Source organism: Seriola dumerili, unplaced genomic scaffold, assembly GCF_002260705.1.
Source record: "Seriola dumerili isolate Sdu_G_001 unplaced genomic scaffold, Sdu_1.0 BDQW01000161.1, whole genome shotgun sequence".
In the NCBI taxonomy this organism is placed as follows: domain Eukaryota; kingdom Metazoa; phylum Chordata; class Actinopteri; order Carangiformes; family Carangidae; genus Seriola; species Seriola dumerili.
In genome coordinates, this window is record NW_019174416.1 from 1983060 (window position 1) to 2001801 (window position 18742).

Below are 18742 nucleotides of genomic sequence, written 5' to 3' on the forward strand. Positions count from 1 at the left end.
ATAGCTTTAGTACTAAATGTAAGATATGCCATCAAATACTCACCATCGCTCCGAGGAGAATAGGAACATTTGACATTTTAGGAAATACACTTAGTCAGATGAAAAGATGGATGCTGCTCGTGTCTGCATCAAGTACAGAGCTAGAGCAGTTTCCCAACCTTTTCTTCACAGGTTACAAATGTTGAGTTGCGACGGTGACCTGTGATAAAATGCATAAAGGAACTCGATCAGTAGTTTACCTGACCAAAATATGGACATGTGGTCAGCGCAGAAAGCTGTGAAAAAAGGCTACTGAGTGATTGTGAGTTTAAAATATTTTATCACAAAAATGTCTTCAGAAGGTAAAGAACGAATCTCCATGCTCAAAAAAAAATCTGTTTCCTTCTCACATAATTTTATTTTCATAGTCTTAATGGGCTGAGATAAAACCATCTAGTGAATTAGATAATTTTGTTAACCTTTCAGATTTTTTTTTTTCCCTTGATGCCTTGGGGGGTCCCAATCCCCAGACTGGGAACCACTCTTGGTAAGAAAGCAAATAAGTAAAAGAGCACTTACATCAGACTTTAGTGATTAAATGGCTACAGTAGTGATACACTCATGTCTACAAGTTCAATTAATTGTTTCCTTCTACATCTACAGGATGTTTTCATTCATTCAAGTTCACAAGGGTCTCGGGGTCTTAGAGGTCAAAAAGCTGTTTGTGTAAAGCTTGAATTTTAAAAACACAACACGCAAATAAGAGCAAAACACGTTAGAAAGTCTATTGTCCTGTTGTTGAGGTGCAGCTGTTAGTAAGCACAAAGACAGCCAGAACCTCAGACGACACAAAATCTTACAGATGGGTTTCCCCTCTTAGAAACACTTCAGCCCACAGTGTTCGGCCCCAGCACATGGCAATACTAAATTATTTTATTTGAAACGTCCAGCAACTAAAAAAACAACACTTACAGGCCCATTCTGAAGCAATATAAATACATATTCAACAATGGCTTGAAAGTACTCGAAGGAATAATCACAATATCATAGTAACACAAGGGACACAAACACTTTAGGACTTTTTTTTCCCCTTTACATAAAAAATGTCCAATAAATGATAACCACTTCAAAGCTTTGACAAATATTCTTACCGTAGCAGTGTGAAAGATTTCAAAACAATACCACTTCCTCCAACACCCACATGTGTGACTATTAAAACTGGATCAATTATTACATAACTGAAAATTACAGCTATTACCCACAGTATGTGCTCTGATTTGCTAAAGTGATAAGTTAAGCAGTTAGTGCTTCTGTGGAGAGGTCCAGTCAAGCAGGAATGGGATGCCCCCCTTTTCTGCTTGACTGGACCCCCATTATGCTAACAGGCACTGCAGTGAGAGTCAGTGAGTGGGCCAGGGTCCTGAATGGGGCCACCACTTCTCATCACTTACTGCAGGAGCAGTAATGGATCATTACCGCGATGTGACACCATTAGAGGCTCAATGGCTCCTCCAACTTGGAAGATACGGACTTGATGTTACTTCAGACTGAACAAGGGTGAGATTAGTAGAGCCGTGAGAATCTTTCTCTAACTATCATCAAATCTAGATTAACCGCAGCTGCGTTTTAATTTCCAATCTATACATTACTTAAAAGTCAACAAGTAGGTGACATGATATGAAATAATTCCTTGACTACTTCCAGTTACACAACTCAGCATTTGGTATTAAAGACAGTAACATTTGAATTGTCTTAATAGCACAGTAAAGTATTTGAAGCTGCACAACAGAAAAATAGACTACGTTTAACTAGGTGTGTGGTTGGCAAAGAGGAGATGTAGAGTGTGTGCGAGTGTGCCAGAGGGTGGAGAGGGGTAAAGAGGAGGGAGAGAGAGATGTGTCTCTTCCTCTGAAGATGAAGCTTGATCTCTCACACTGGAGCAAAAGCATGGCCTTTGCACAGGGGCTTATCCTTCTTCGAGTAGAACGTCTTCCCCTCCAGGTTGATTTGGCAGAGCTTTAAAGATGAAAGGAGACAGACAGACAGAGACAGACAGATTTAGAAACCAGGGCAGAGGAGATATCAGTCCTCAACATTGCCAGTCTGAATTTACAGAGTTTTCTCCTGGCCAGATAATATTATTTACTTGACAGCATTTACTCTCAGCTTTCTTCACAAAATGAGAGAGAGCGATGGAGATAGACTACGTGTGACAGGTTAGAAGAGAGAGACAGAGGGCAGAGCTCGGGGTCCAGAGATGGAGGCAGATTTTTCAGGTGGCATTGTGCTGGGACAGCCAGAAGAGATGGGGCAAAGAGAGAGCACCACAGGGAGCCATATCAATCAAAATGACTTACAGCACAGACAAAGCACGTATCGTGCCAGCTGTAGCCCAAGGCCTCCAGAAACCGATCCCCGGCATCAATCTTAAAGTCACAGCCATGGCATTTGGTGCCAAACATCTTCTCGTAGTCTGAGGAGAGAGAGCGATAATAGGAGCAGAGGTGGTGAGCGGCAGAGATACTGTATTTGAAATAACAATCAGACTAAAATAATGAATTCAAAAGAGCTTTTATCATCCTTATGATCAGGTCGAGCATCATCCACGGCCTCCACAATCACCATATGTAAACATCACTTAACACTTACAGGATGTTCTGGAGCACCGAGTGTGAAATAGGTTTTCACCTCTTTGATCTTTTAAAGAGAACTGGAGGCGTCTCCTCTTGAAGATGAGCAATATCCCACCCCACACACACCCACACACACACACACACACACACAGACACTTGCCTTACGTTAGTTATGAGGACACTCTGACATAATGCATTGTCTAGCCCCTTACCCTAACCATTACAGATAAATGCCCAACTCCTAATTCTAACCTGGATCCTAAAACCAAGCATTAACTCTCAAACAGCTTTTTAAAGTTGTGAGGACCGGCAAGTATCAAGTTCCTCATAACAATGGTTTCAAACCAAAATTTGTCCACACAACCCCCCACACACACACACACACATAGACTTAAGGACTCGAATGACGGCAATAACGATGGATGAAGCCGTTTTGAAGTCAAACGTTGGCTCTTCTCCTCATTTGATAACTTTGCTGTTTACGTTATTTTGTCTGCCTACTGTACTGCGGTGCCTTTCCAGAGTTGTAAGGGTAGGATTAGGATGAGCGGAAATTGCTCCAGATACTTAACTGGATTTGCCAGTCTCTTTCATCACAGGGACTCTGGGTAAAGTGTCAGGTTATAATGCTGCTTCTTGAGAGTGAGTGGGTGAGAGCTGCACAATCCCTGCAAGATGCTGAGGCAGCAGAATGTTTATCAGAGCTAAAGGCATTAGTCAGAGTATGAGTACTCAGGTTCTGGCTTTGCCTCTGATAAAGCAGCGATCCACGTCAGAGCCTCAGTAGTGAGCGAGAAGCACGCTGCCCTGCTAAATCATTTACAGCATAATAGAAGAGCACACACCATTCATAAAATCCAATAGAGAAATGTATGAAGTAAACTGGGGCTAAATAGATTACAGCAGATGAAAACATCACACTTTATGATTGACTGTGGTGCGCGCCAAGAGATTCATGATGTAGGCCCATGCCAAACCCCACAGCAATAATACACCAATGCCGTTTGTTTTACAAATAGTTTGATTAAAAAAAAATGAAAATGACTCTAGCTAAACTTGAGGGAGGCTGTACTGAGGGGTTCTTTTTTCAAAAGAAATAACTTGATCACAAAATGCACTCTGCAAAACCTCTAAATCACCCAGTGGCTGCATTTTCTCTGTGTTTGTACTCCAGCGTCTGTTATGTAGCCCGCACTGCACTGTACTTAGCTATGCATCCATTTAAAGTGCAAAGATATGACATCTTTCATCAAACAAGCTCAATCACAAACTTAATGCTGTGTGGCAGGATGTCAGTCCCCCCTCTGTTCATTCATGTACTTAAGGCCCAGTGCAGATGTATGATAAATACATAAAGCTGGATCCATGTGATCCATGTGTAGAATTACAGGGGGTCTTACATGAATGGATATGTTCACAGCTGGCAGTGGAACTAATCAATCTTCACACTGAGATCTGAGAACGCTTTCCTTCGCTAATGTTTCACATTTTCTGCTACAGCATTACCTTTAAATATCGCCCGCCTGTAATTCAGGTTTAATAATCAATTTCCTATTAAAACTACGGTTTCTGTGGGCGTCTCTGTGGTGGCTAGTGCTGGTGCTGGTGGTGGTGCTGCTGCTGCTGCTGCTGCTGCTGCTGCTGCCAACCACCAAGTTTTTCTTCAATTCTTCTTCCAGAAATCACATATATATGATTTTTTCTTTTATTCCCAGCAGCGGATTTTTCACCATGGTGATTCCTTCATCTCTTTTATGAAGCCTCAGGAATGTGGGACAGGAAGCGTCGTATTATTAAGTATGAATGAGAGAATGAGTGTTTAGTTTGAATGTGTTTTCACTCAGAGAGGACAGAAACAAAGTTATTGTTTATTTCAATAACACTAATTAGAAAATATCCTCACGTCTTTACATTATTGTTATTACTGTTGTTGTTGTATTGTTGCATTTGCCAGGTTCTTACTGCGTTTGAGCAGACTGAAAACAGACTGACTATAAAGCACATCTTACAGTGTATCACTGGTGGAGTAGTGGGTGCAAATAATTTATGTTTTTGTGTCCTTAATATAAGACACTGCTAAACTACTCTGTACAGTCCACCAAAAAAGTGCACGCACACGCGCGCGCACGCACACACACACACACACACACTCTAAAACTTCTACTGCAGTTTTCTATCATTTTTGTAAGTAATGAATTATTTAGACTGCTCAGGTGCAGTGTATGTCAACAGTTCAGTTTCTCACCTCTCTCACAGTAGGGTTCGCCCTCCTCCATGTAAAAAGCTTGGTTCCTGATGGCAGTCTTGCAGGCAGCACACTTGAAACACTGAACATGGTAGGTCATCTTCAGGGCATGCATGATTTCCTGACAAGGTGAGAAAAGGTTGTAATTTTTTTATTTCAGTTTAGCCAGTGTTGCTGAAGCACAGTGGAGGTACGATCAACTCTGTTACTCTATTCAAGTGTAAAATGTCTCTCATGTTTCTAAGTTTATGTTCTGACTTTGCCGGACACGATGAAGCAGCTCTCACCCCTGTAATCTTCTTTTTGCACTTGGCACAGTTAGGAGCGTATCGGTTATCGTGGCACTTGGTGCAGTAGACAGACCCTCTCTCCTCGAAGAAGCCCCCCTCGTCCAGGACCGCCTTACACTGTGAACACGTAAACTCCTCCGGGTGCCAAGAACGGCCCAGCGCTACCAGGTACCGACCCCTGGACAACACACACATACACAAACATTAAGAACACAGAGGCATTATCAAAGTCTGCGAAATAGTTTCTACTTTAAACGAAGGAAAAACAAACAGATGCGAGATGTACTTGCCCAGATATTTCAAACTATGACCCATATATATATATAAATCTGGACTGGACCCCCCGATCACAGCATTGTAAGATGTCGTATCAAAAAATCTCCAGATACGATCCAGATTCCAGAAATTGGAAACACCTGTTTAGTTCCACTGGCGAATTTGTACCGTCATTTGTTGGAAAACAAATCTTCAAGTCTTTGCTCACAACAGTGACCAGAATAATGACTAAGATTTCTCTGTTATCTGCGAAATGTGTGAAACGAGATTTAAATTATTTCAAAGTCAGCATAACTCTTGTCTCCAGTGATAACATGATGTCTCCAAACTCTGTTAATTATGCTGACTGACTTCATTTGCTGCAGACATTCAGTCAGTATCGTTGTGTCTATTAACTGTCTTTAATGATGTGTCATTTTTCTAACAGGGCTTTGAAGGGAGCAAACATTGGGACTATTTTATTCTGGTAAAATGAATCAATCAAACTGTCAGTGTGGACAGGGCTGCGCAGTGTCACCTGATGATTTTGTTGCAGGCGCCGCATACTGGGGTCCTCCCGCTGTCTTCAGGTGCCTGCTGCGCTGCCTGCAGGATGGAGCTGCGGTTCTGCATGGGTGTCGGCTGGACTGGCTGCTGGTGCTGGGTTACGACGGTGCTGGTCTTGTCTGGGCGAAAGCGGTCGGCGAAATTAGGGTCAGTGACCCAAGGTGGTCGAGAGGAAGTACCCGAGCTGCCCGCTGCTGCGGCGCCAGTCTTGGAGCCTGAGCCACAGAAACCGAGGTGATCTGTTTAAAAATTACAGCACTTTTTGGCCATGACATAATTTACGACTTAATCATGTCACAAACTGGGGACACTTTAATGTAATATACATGCTCCCTCCAGATGTCTGTTGTGACAGGTTTGTGTCATGTTGTTTCTGCTGATGCTCACGTATTGACACTTAATAAGAATCTATTAGCACAACCTCTACTGGATGCTGCTGCGGTTCTTTTTACGCATCAGCAGGAGCAGAAACTCACCATCTGGTTTATCTGCTGCCTGGGCCTTGGCAGGTGAGGGAGTTGGCTCAAGGCTGTGGGGAGAAAATGACTAATTAGTAAAGGTACATCTCTCTCTCTCTCTCTCTCTCTCTCTCTCTCTCTCTCTCTCTCTCTCTCTTCTTGCTCTCCATCTCTCTCTCTCTCTCTCTATTGAACAGTAACCATGGTTACTGTTCAATGAATGAACTTCATGTTGGATATCAGCGGCAGTGGCTGTCTCAATTAAATTGTGCCACAGATTACCTTCTGTGTGAATGATCATTAGCATCATCATCATTAATATTAAACAGTATCAACAGGGTAGCTTGGTGTTCTCACCTGTTGTGAGAATTTACCTAGTGTGGTAAATTCAGCTGCATGTTAAAGAAAATACATGGAATGGTAAAATGGAATTTTCTCCAGAGGAGTTGAAATATTTGTCTGTTCGCTTTACAAAAATCAGTCATGTAATTAAAATAATTCATTTTGAACAACAAGTTATTTCAGCTCTGCATTGAAACGGTTCAAGAGCTGCTACTGTAATGTGAGCGATAAGCAACGTCTCCTTGGATTGACTGATGTCACTCACAGGCAAAGTTAGAAAACGGAGAAACTCATCAGATGTGTTGTACTGTCAGACTTGGATGCAGAAGGGCTTCACTTCAAGACTGCATGTGCAGAAGTGTTGAAATAAAGAGTTGTTTCTACATTTCAAAGTTCTGTTACCCGCAGCAAGCGTCACTATATTCAGAAAATCTTCAAACCATGACTGAGACGGAAAAACAACTTCTGAGCCAAGACAGTGAGCTCTGGAGACATCTTATCTGGGGAAAAATATAACACTGCCTTAGGCATCTATCATGTTTACATCATCAACTGTGCCATCTACAATAAACTAATGAAAGATGATGAAATCATTTCTCATTTGCAAATAAAAAAAGAGGAAGATGTGAAATGAATTACCCTGCAACAGCCTTGTTCTATAGCATCGCCTGTATCAGGTTGAGTCTGCCTATCAATTATACTCCTTATGTATTCATACAACTAAACACAGGAAGTTACAGAGGCAGGAGAAGTTATAGAAATGCAGCTGGGAGCTATGTAGCAAGAAGAAGAAGAAAATCAGTCTGCTATTTTCCAAACAGCATACTCTGAATAATAAAGGACATTAAATCCCTTTGCAATAGCAATAAGATGGCTTGCAGGGCTGGTGACAGAGAGAGGAAGTTAAATCTTTCTAAATTAAGGAGGGTAAAAACCCCTGCCAGGAGATTTTTGGTAAGAAACTACAAAAAAACAGAGTGAAGGAAGAATGGAGTCTGGAAAAGAAGGATCTCTGGCAGCCGGGTCAAACAAAGGACAGAACAAACCTCTTTCAGTCTCTTTGACTCACAGGCCCTGGGTCAGCTGCCCTCTACCCCCACGCTGGCAAGCCTAATCTCTGGAACCCCACCTAACAACTCACAAAACAACATCCTGGTCAACGCTGCGGCCCCAGCTACACACCCTTGGCACGCTGCCCGTCATGACAACAGGCAAGTGGCGCTGACTTCTCACACACCTTTGAGACGTTTGTTTGGCTGCACCTCACTCTGGTGGAGGTTGCAGGTGCAAATTGGAGTACATCCTCTACAGCAGCTTATTCCCTCCTGGAGCAGCCTGGGTCATGTTTCCTTGACATTTCCACTGCTTTCAACATCCTCCTCCCCCCCGTCTGCTCAGCGAGAGGCTCAGTGTGCTGCAGGTGCACAATTCCTGAATCAAAGACAGTGCAGACAGGAGGGGTTTTCTGCCGGTTTTGGACATGCTGCAGAGCAGCACCCCATGGAATGGTTCCTTGACATTTCCTGTTCACTCTGTACACCTCAGATTTCAGATTCACCTATGTTTATTGTTTGTTTTTTTTTGTTTGTTTTTTTTTTTGGCTTCCTTTCCTGTTGGATGCATCGTACTGAGCAATGAGGAGTTTGTTGGCAGCTCAACACCCGACAGAGTTAGGACCAGGATTTGATTTCAGATGGAGTGAGAAGCCACTGACACATGTCAAACTTCCATAGTGACAAGGCAGAGGTGATGCAGCTCTACAAGAGCCTGAATGTGTCATTTGGCAAAATGTCAAACAGTGGGGGCACGTCTTAGAGAGCAGAGAGTGCATTTCTACATATTGCTCTACATTTTTAATTAACAAGCTCTTCCTGTCGTTCCTCATTATTTACAAGGCACAAAGAAAACTAAAGGAAATTTGCAAATAATTGATAGAGGCTGTAATTTTTTCTTTGTTACATGTATAATGTTAAAAGGAATATCTTTTCACTTTTTAAATGAACTATTACACATTCTTTGTTTCCTGTTACTGCTACTGCTGAAATTTCTCCACATGGTTGTGAACACTTATTGCTACAGAACTGATTTCAACTAGTTTTGCCTATTGAGGCATTTATTTGGCAACATTACCAATTATCTTTTAGTTACCAATGACCACATTATGACCTAACCTTCATTTACATTTTCTAATGTAATTTACTTATTTCTTAAAAACAGAAGCTACTCCAGTTTAGAAAATTCATTATTTCTTCAAACGTTGTTAGGCAGTGCATTTCTCAGTCACTCCCATGGCTCACATTGTTTCGGTTGGTTTCCGGTTTCACCTGCCAAGTTTCTGTTCACATGTTTCTATCACAAACCATTAGGAAATATCACCTTGTTACAAGGTTTTCTTCTGGCCAGCTAAAGGCAAAATAACATTTTGTACCTTGTCCACAGACCAGCTTTCTGAATAGTGTGCACCTGACTTTTCCCCTAAAAAAGTTATTTCTGTTTGTACATTTAAATCAGGTTAATACCCGACCATCAAAACTATTGATCTCAGCTTAGGTCTTTTCTCTCTGGTAAAGAGCAGAAAGTCCTCAGCTGAACGCTTAAATCTCATCATGTTGGTCTTTTCATTAGCTTTTAAATATTCTTGAATATTTTTATTTGAGGCAATTGCAACAGACTAAAGGCCGCATTTCCTCACTGCGGACCTCTGCACTTTATGAATGTGCATTACTTTATGTGTGTGCTCATTTGTTGTTTTTATGCCTGACTACCCAACAATTTTCTCTGTGAGGCAATAAAAGGAAACCTTGAACCCTGATCTTCGAGGAGACACCCCATTAATTCAGAACTATATAAATACTGAGGAAAACTCTGCTTCTACATAATCATTTTTTTGCAGTACAACAAGTAAATAAAGAAATTGTTGTGACTCAGCTAAAGAAAGAAGTAATGAGAGTTAGATATTAAGAGATGGATAATTTTAAGCTTCAACAGTGAAAAAACAAGAAGAGAAGAAACACACAGAAGAAAAGGACAGAGAAGCAAGAATTGCTTTTTTTCAGATGTTTTATATTTTTGATGACAGCAGAAAAAAGTACAGATTTATCTTCCTTTTCTTTCTTAATGGTTGGAGAAGCCTACTAGATGAGGGGGTCTGAAATGAAAACTCTAAAGGATGAGGAACTCAATAAATGGAAGCAGGCAGAGACAGAGAGTGAGAGAAAGACAGACAGATCAAAAGGAGGGTCTGAACTTCACAATCAAAGAAGAATAACGAACAGAAAGGCGCTTCCCACTGCTGAGACCCCCCTTCCCACCTTCCCACTCGTTTACTCCAAGTAACGCAGTGTGAAATGGAAAATAGGGCTACAGACACAGTGGTCCACAGTGTTGTCAACAATCATCAAGTCAAAAATTCAGAGGGAGATCTTACACTTAGGCTCAGTATGCAAGGTTCCACTTTGGGCTTTGTCATCTAGGCTACGTTTCTTCTATTTTTGCTTTTCTTTATTTCCCCTTTTTCACCCCATCTGTATCTGAGAGGTGAATTTGTTAACTGCCATTGGACGGTCGGCTATCTTCGTCGTCTGTGTCACGTAGTCGTTGCGGTGTGGCTATCGCTAGCAGGCTCTGGCTGGGCTCTGCATCCCATGGCGTCTGGGATGTCGCTCAGGATTTGATATTGAGAGCGCGAGCAGACCTGTCGTGGTGCCAATCCCTCAGACGGGCATAGCGGGGACTCTGAATCTCAGTGAGGAACTTTTCCCTGACCACAGGCAACAGAGATATGAGACAGAGATAAACAGGAAGGAAATAGATTGTTGGGGAGAGAATAAATTAAAAGAAAGAGCGTGAGAGAGCAGAAAGTGGAGCAAAGTGCAGAAAAAGGTGAATAAGTAGCAGAGGAATAAAACAGGTGAAACAGCATAGACAGAAAAAAGACATGACAGGTTTGGAAGGTAAATTAGAAACTGAATTTAAGGAATAGTTTGACAGTTTGTGAGATACACTTATCCACTTTCTTGCCAAGAGTTACATGAGAAGATTGATTCACATATCTGTTTGCACTAAGATCAACTAGGTAGCTGTTGCTGTAGCTTCATGTTTAACAAAGACTGGAAACAGCTAGCCTGGCTCTGTCCAAAGGTAACAAATCCACCTACCAGCACCTCTTAAATTAAACTAATTAACACATTATATCTTGTTTGTTTAATCCGTAGAAAAACCAGTGTAAAAATGACACAATGTGGTTTTACAGGGGATTAAATGCCAGATTATTTCTTGGTGGGGGGTGCACAGTCCTTTCCAGGAATTTAATGTGCTCAGCCAAGAAGTGTGACTCAGACAGATGCAGGTCAGTGGATTTTGTTATAGACAGAGCCAGGCTAGCTGTTTCCCCCTGTTTTATGTCGTAATGCTAAGCTAATATGCAAGAAAGCCAATGAGCAAAAATGTCAAATTTCAGTTGAAAGCAATTAGTAAATTATACCATGGAGCAGATCCTTGTACTAATGATACAAAGCATGTACAAATCACACAACAAATGCCAGTGTCTGAACAAGCAAAAATGTCAATAGCAAAATATCAAAGACAGATTTAGAAGTCGAGATATTATTCAAAATGATTGCCAAACTGAAGCCTTCACACACAAGTGCACAAACACAAACACTTGTGTTCAAACCAACGACACTCAGGTTTTTACCTGGCCCTCTTCATGTTTTCATCATCTGGGTCCTGCACTGAGAGATCCAGGAGAGACACACACAAATCAGCATGCCTGACTGATAGAGTTGACACACACCTACTGTTGCCTTTTGACAGACAAATAGCCAGTTGAGCACATGCCGACCCCGGCATCATAAGTAATAATATACATTATATTGTAGATGTGCAGTTGATTTGTCAGACTGGTTACAGTCATGTAAAAAAAAAAATGCATCGCTGTCACTGAAGACAGCAGCCACCTGACAGTTCCCGACTCACCACAGCTGAAAAATGGACACCCTTGTCATCCACCTTCCCTGTGTCACTCACTCTGCTGTCATTCTCACTGATAGTCACTATGATCACATCAGATCAACTGTTCAGTCCTCCTACACCACCCTCTCTATTGTCTCACTCTTCAGGCCTGAGTCCTGACTTACTGAAGTCGGTGCCTGTGAGCTGGGCCAGGATGCGGAAGGAGCGGGACTGTGTGGTGCCGGTGCGGGGCTGCCAGTCCTCAGTGTCCTGGATCAGCCTCTTCTTGCTGCGGTCGTTGGGGATAAAACAGGGCACGTTCTCCACCCTGAGGCCGTGCCTGCACGCACACACACCCAGCAGCAGCACACAGCAGGCACAGTTAACACAATCCCATCAAGGGACTACCTACTAACACCAACCCAGCTAATCAGGTGACCTTAAAAATAAAGAACATCCTGAACAGATCATGCAATACTTAGGAGGAATGATCAGTATCACAGTCACGCACTAAGCGAGCTAATAGGTACCCATTACTGAGATTTCTCATGGGCACACTGCAGACTCATAAATGGACATTACCACATTAGAAATTGTATTTATAACTGTCATTAGAATCAACAGGAGAAAAGCTGTCAGACTACAGAGCCCAGCCTTGTTTGTAGAAGAATTTTACAACAAGCTTTGATTCTGCTACACAACTCAAGAAGCAGCACAAAAAAATGCTTTTCATTCAAACATCGTTTTTTTCAACACAGCATGCATTCATCAAAAAGCGAGTAGAGGATGAAAGATGAATGGTTATTAATGACCTGGCATCTTTGTTCTGTAAACCCAATCTGAATCTACACGAGACCATCAGCACTTTTCTCTCATCATTATTAGCCTGGCCATAATAACCCTTATAACCTATAAGCCAACAAACCAGCCTGCATGCAGCTGCCCCTTACTTGGCCTCTAGGTACATATCATCATAGTAAGTAGCTTCACCCCTGTAGAACAGACCAAAGATCAACAAAGACAGATTTATGAAGTTAACAGAGGAAAGACAAAGACAAAGGATAGAGGGGGACTAAATAATTAGGGAGAGATTTTATTAGACATAATACTAATTTATGTGTAATTCTGGCCTATGTGTCAATTAAACCTGTCCTATATAACGAGATGCTAACTGGTGATTTAATGGATTCTAACAGAGCAGTGGTTCCCAACCCGAGGGTCGGCCCACAAAGCTCTGCAACAAAGCTACACGCTGCTTTGTTTGAAGAGGTCACAAGACAAAAAAGTTGTGAAACACTGTTAAAGGATGGGAATTATTGTATGTGAGTGTAAATAACAACTTAAAAGGCAAACAAGCAATTATTATATTGTACTGGATTGTAAATGGAAAAAAAAAGAAATATACTAACTTGTCAAGAGTTTCCATCTGCGGAGTTAAAACAAAAGAGGAAAACAAAAGAGAGAGGAAGAAGTCAGAGTTCAGCTTTGGGTTAAAGGAGAGACAGAACATGTCAATGTATGACAGAGGTTTTATACAACGGAAAACCAAAAATACTGCAGGATGCAAAAAACATGCAAGAGGTGGCACGAGACATGCTGTTATTGTCAACAGGCTCTGTGAGAGAAAGATGGCATTGTTTGCTTGTCAAATCATCTATTGTCACCCTGACCTAAAATGACTCCCTAGATTTGGCACAAAACCTTTGCCGTTCCGCTCCTCTCACCCATGTGCACAAATGCTTTTCAGTATTATGTAAATGCCTGCGCATTTGCCAAAAAAAACAGCCTTGTCTAATTTCTGGGTCCCTGCAGTTAGTCTAATTTTTCATTGTACTCTCATACACCGCCTACAACCACAAATGCCACAGCAGTGACCTATTATGATGTCAGTGTAAGCTCTGTAAAAACAACATCACACAAAACCTGTTTCAAGACAACAGGCCTGGACACATTACACATACGTTGTTTGCATCAAAACCATTTACTGTCTGAAGAAATCCAACAATGTCTTCATCAAACTGGGCTCACACTTTAATTAGGCTCTATTCTTTTCAAAAATGGCCGGACGAATGAGTTTGGGCTGTTGGCAGAGAAACTTCTCAAGCATGTGAAGCCTCTCTGGAGTAAGCAAGTAAGGCTGCTTAAATAATCCAGCACCAGGGCAGTAAAGGGTGTGTGAGAAGTCAGCAGAATTTATGAGTGAGGCTAAATACAGCAACAGACCGCATCTCACCAATGGCTGCAGTCAGACCACTGCCATGACCCAAATTACAGGACCCAGACTGGCCTATCCTTCAAGACCATTTCATGCCATACTGTCAATTTCAGGATCACTTAAATTATATCTGGATCCGTTCCTGGAGTCCTTGTAAAATTTGAAAACCTAGTGGAAAAATAAAAACGGGAGAATACTGCCATTTATCTTTTTTGTAATTATAGCTGCAAGAGGTCATGGGAACATTAACTTCATTTTAATACACAGCAGAAATGATTAAAGCTTTAAAACTGCCACCGCCAACCAGTCCAGTTTACCTGCATGTTTGTGGTTATGGCCAGAAATGTGTCTTGTGCGGTTACAGTGACCTTTGACCAAATAAAATCGAATAAGTTCATCTTCGAGTCCAAGTGATTTTGAACCATATTTGAAGAAGTTTCCTGAAGGCATTTCTCACATATCACGTCCACAAGAATGGGATGGACAGACAGACGGACTAACCAAAAACATAATGCCTCAGGCCACAGCTGTCGCTGGTGCTGAGGCAAAACAATCAGCTTTGACACCAAGTTACTGTTTTTTAATAATTTACAACCAAAGGTGAGAATCCAAATTTTTAGTTTTAAAGAATAACTTTTAGCAACTGCATCAGAGATTCACTTTTCCAACACAACAGATCAAATATTTACTTGAGGGACTACACATGAGAAGGGCTCTATCTCTTAGAGCTGGTAAAACATAATTTCACCTTTTGGCTCATAAAATCTATTTAATTGATGATTTAGTTCCTACCCTGGTTAAACAGTAAAAATATGAACCATGATCAAGCTTTTCCATCATTATTAGTCTGTAACTATCTGCGCAGCCCTGTAATTTCTGCAGCGGTAACTGCCGACAGATTCATGGCATCAGTCTAAAACAGTTCAATTCTAAAATAAATTTGTTTCTAGTGAGATCATCATTGAGGTTAATTATTTTTAAGCATAATGTAAAAAGAGAGATATAATTAAATGCATTATTGGAGGTCTGACTTGACTTATGTAGTGATGCTTTATATAAAGAAAAACTCAAGTCACAACGTGAGCTCCATGACAAGCAACACAGTCTTTGAAAGCTGAGAATACTTTTAGTCCAAAGTTTGGTGCAGAGAGTTTGAAGGTATTTTAATGGATTTGAAAATTCTGCCATTTATACAAGATACAACGAATAATCACAACCTGTAAGTAACAAATCTGTTGAAACAGCAAGTCACTTATAAAAAAGGTGGACTGTTTTGCAGGAAATGATAAAGACTGTTCTACTTTTTAGTTTGTTTCTCTGTCTCTCTCTCTCACACACACACACACACACACACACACGTAAAATAAATCTATATTTACTAAAATAAATCATAACATCTGCAGCGGTCAAAACAAAAAACCCCAACACACCCAGTGAAAAAATAAAATGGATTTTACAAGACCATAAAACTGTGAGTGATTATTGACACATCCCTCACTAATCTCTGTAAAAACTGTTTTTCATCCGATAAATTCCACTGTAGACGTCTCTCAGCTGGAGGAAGCCAGCGTGAATTGCATATGTCAGCTAAATATTCGCTCTTCTCCTAACAAAGTGTTTGCTTTCACCTGTCTGAGCCAAAATGTGATGAAGGTCAACAAGATCATTTGGGTCTGTTATTCCAAAAGGTTTGACAACCTCCTCCTTCTTGTCTAAACTATTCTATGGCCATGAGTCTATCATCACACCATCCATAATGGCAGGTTACTATTACTGCTGGTGTGTTTAACAATAGCATACGTTTATACAAAAGTCATCATATTCTTGCCATCTTGTGTATTAAATTACTGTCAGACAGTGGAATCATTAAGTTGATCTCAGCAGTGAGTCAGCAAACATTTATGATGTTTATTCTTTATTCTTTTCTGTAATGTTTCTTAAAACCGGTGACATAGTTACAATGACAACATACTGCAGTAGTGATTGAAGTAATGCAGTCTAGAAATCCCAAAGGAGTTTTTTTCTCTGAAGTGTAAACCCAGAATAATGAAACGTCAAAAATACCATTAAAACCACATCAGTCACATTGTGGTACCAAAGGTAATCGTGTTTATTTATCCACCTACCCATTCTGTGGCTGCTGCATACTGGCACGGCCCTGTGAGCGCGGAGTGTTAAGTTTAGGCGAGTAGGCAACAGGTTTTATAGCAGGTCCTGAGTTGGCACTACCACCACCTGCTGTAAATGGCCTCGCCATCTTGTTAATGGTTGTGCTGGGGGCAAAGGAGTACTTTGGCTGAACAGAAGCCGGAGCAAGTGAGTCCTATGAGGGTGTGGAAGAGGGAGAAAATGCAGCACAGTGCACAACATGCATTTAGAAATTTCTGACACACAGTAAAAGTTCCTTCTGCTGTTGCACAATCCCAAGCTTTGTGTGAAGAAAGCTTCCCGTGCAGCCCAATATTTTCTCATAGCAAATGATTACTCAATGCTGCAGGAGCAGCTCTGTCAAAGCCTCCGGGCTTTTCTCTGCGCACGGAAGAAGTGCTTAAGAAGTGTGAACACAGCCATTTTATTTGTGTTGGCAGTCAGCCAAGGACTGGCCAAAGTAATCTGCTACTGTCGCTAAAATGAAAATGCTCAAAGTGAGAAATTGTCATATTTGACTGACATGTCTCACTAATGAGATTCCTCACTAAGCATTATGCATGGACTGCAAAAGAACACCTACTAAAATGGAACATTGACTCTGTGTGAGTATTATGTTCCAGCTGCTTCCCTAAAACAGCGTGCAGCACAAAGCAGTTCATGACACCACTGTGCTATTCACACTGTAATCAGCTGGGCAAGTAGCTCTCGAGGGGCTTCACAATGAAAGCAAATGTATCAGTATTTTTCTGGCATCAGGGATTGTGCAAGGCATTACAAAAACAGACTACAAGGAATTTCAAAGGAAGATTCGCCACACTCATCCAGCAAACATCTCATTTAGCAGCTCACTGATGCTTTGCTAATGCACAGTGCAAGGACTCGGTGAGAGCTTGACAGGTGACTCAGGTGAATCAGATGAATTTAAACACAAAGTGACATAACACACTGTTCAGGCCATTTGTGAACAATGATAAAAGGGAGTTTCAGATTCAATTAATGTCACTGTAATCCATTAGCAGACCATGCCAAAGCATCCAAGTGTTCATACAGACGTGAGCTCAGTGTTTCAGACAAATAAAGTCTTACCTTCTGGTCTCCACCTGTTTTGAAAGCTCTGTGGAAACAAAAGATGGGGACAGTAATTAAAACATTGTTTCATCAAAATCAGTGTGCATGACAGTGTGAATATTTCCAATTTCCAAATCACAAACGTTTGCAATGTTTCAGTTAAAAGTTGTTTTGAGTATATTATTTTTTTGTTACAATTTATTATGTATAATACTGCAATACGATTCCTGAAATAATTTTAAACAATAATGTTTTGCTTGTATTATGCATTCTACTCAATTTAAATTACAATGACAAAATCTATCATAAACAAGTGTGATACACTGATACTGATATTAATGTTACTCAAGGTGAAATATCAGCCTCATATTTCACAAAGACTAAATAATAGAGTGACTTCAGTTAGACCTCACATGAATAATATAGGTCTTATTGTTGTAGTTTTTTCCCATTGGTTAAAACAACATTCTACTTACATAATTTAATTACAGGGACAGAGACAGGAACTTTGTTAGAGACAGTTTTATGAGGGGTGTTGTAAACAAGTGATCAGATGGGTTTTAAACAAGTCCAGTTTAACCCACTTATCTAAACCACTCAGATGCCAGAATGGAAGAAAATGCACTGAAAATGTCCATTATAATCATTAATCGCATCATAAAACTGCATAACTACGACTCATGTACGACCAAGAAGTAGCCCTGCAAAATGTACTGTTGGACTGATCTTTACTGACATTTGGGTCATAATTTCACCTTTGTTTTCATATCCAAACATGTGGTTAAGATAATAGGGTTAAGCTGGGCATGTCTACTGAAACTGCTTGTATTTTAATGCCACATGGACTCCACTGTCTCAAGCAAAGTCCCTGCCTGCTCACATCTCAGCAATTAAGCTAATCAGCAAGATGGTACAAGCGACAGAGATAAAAGGAGGAAAGAACGAGGTTGTTGGTTGTTGGCAGTGACACCCAAAAACCTCACTACTTTCCACAGTCTTATACTGTCCCCAGATTCACCCCCCAGCTAAGAGTGGCACAGTGTTGTACACTTCTTAACTCTAATCCCAGGATTCATGTTATTGTGGTGCCTTCACTGACTTGAGCAACACAGCAGATAGTTCATGAAAATATCTTCACACATTAAACATGGATTTACAATGCCAGCGAACGCTAAGGCAGCTAAACATAAACCCCTACCATCCCCTAACCACTGTTTGCATGCTACACAAAGCCACAATGAGGTTAAGGAAGAATGAACCAACCCTGCAGTCACCCCTATTGTTTCAGAGTACAATCACGCACAAAACAATGGACTGCTTCCTGTGTCAATGAGAAATGAATAACTGCTCATGCCACCGCCTTGTCACCCACTCACAGAGCTATGTTAAAGACAGGATGACAACATGGCTGAAGAGATACAGAGAGAGAGGAGCGAGGGCAAGGCATACTGACATGTCTGTGCGTGTCACATTTCTGGGAAGACAAATCAATGTGACGTTCACAATGCTTCAGCTCGCCTTAACCCACAATTTGATGAGTCACACTTGAAATCAGGGACATAAGGAGTGAGTATGACGGCTGTTCT

General features: G+C 41.1%; 1 protein-coding gene across 5 annotated transcripts in view; it reads right to left on the bottom strand.

The window, feature by feature from the left end:
* Positions 1-372: 372 nt before the first annotated feature.
* The window catches only part of pdlim7 (PDZ and LIM domain 7), a 32647-nt gene continuing 14277 nt past the window's right edge, over positions 373-18742 (bottom strand). For 2 of the 5 annotated variants that reach the window (XM_022752048.1, XM_022752050.1), the window contains exons 4-11: positions 17175-17202; positions 16064-16260; positions 6446-6498; positions 5941-6208; positions 5145-5325; positions 4858-4978; positions 2337-2452; positions 373-1995 (exon numbers count right to left, since the gene is read on the bottom strand). In XM_022752048.1, the coding sequence (XP_022607769.1) occupies positions 1909-1995; positions 2337-2452; positions 4858-4978; positions 5145-5325; positions 5941-6208; positions 6446-6498; positions 16064-16260; positions 17175-17202 (1051 nt within the window). In that variant the 3' untranslated portion in view covers positions 373-1908. Of the gene's footprint in view, positions 1996-2336; positions 2453-4857; positions 4979-5144; positions 5326-5940; positions 6209-6445; positions 6499-13131; positions 13149-16063; positions 16261-17174; positions 17203-18742 lie in introns of all 5 variants that reach the window. The other 3 variants (XM_022752052.1, XM_022752051.1, XM_022752049.1) reach the window with 3 other exon arrangements.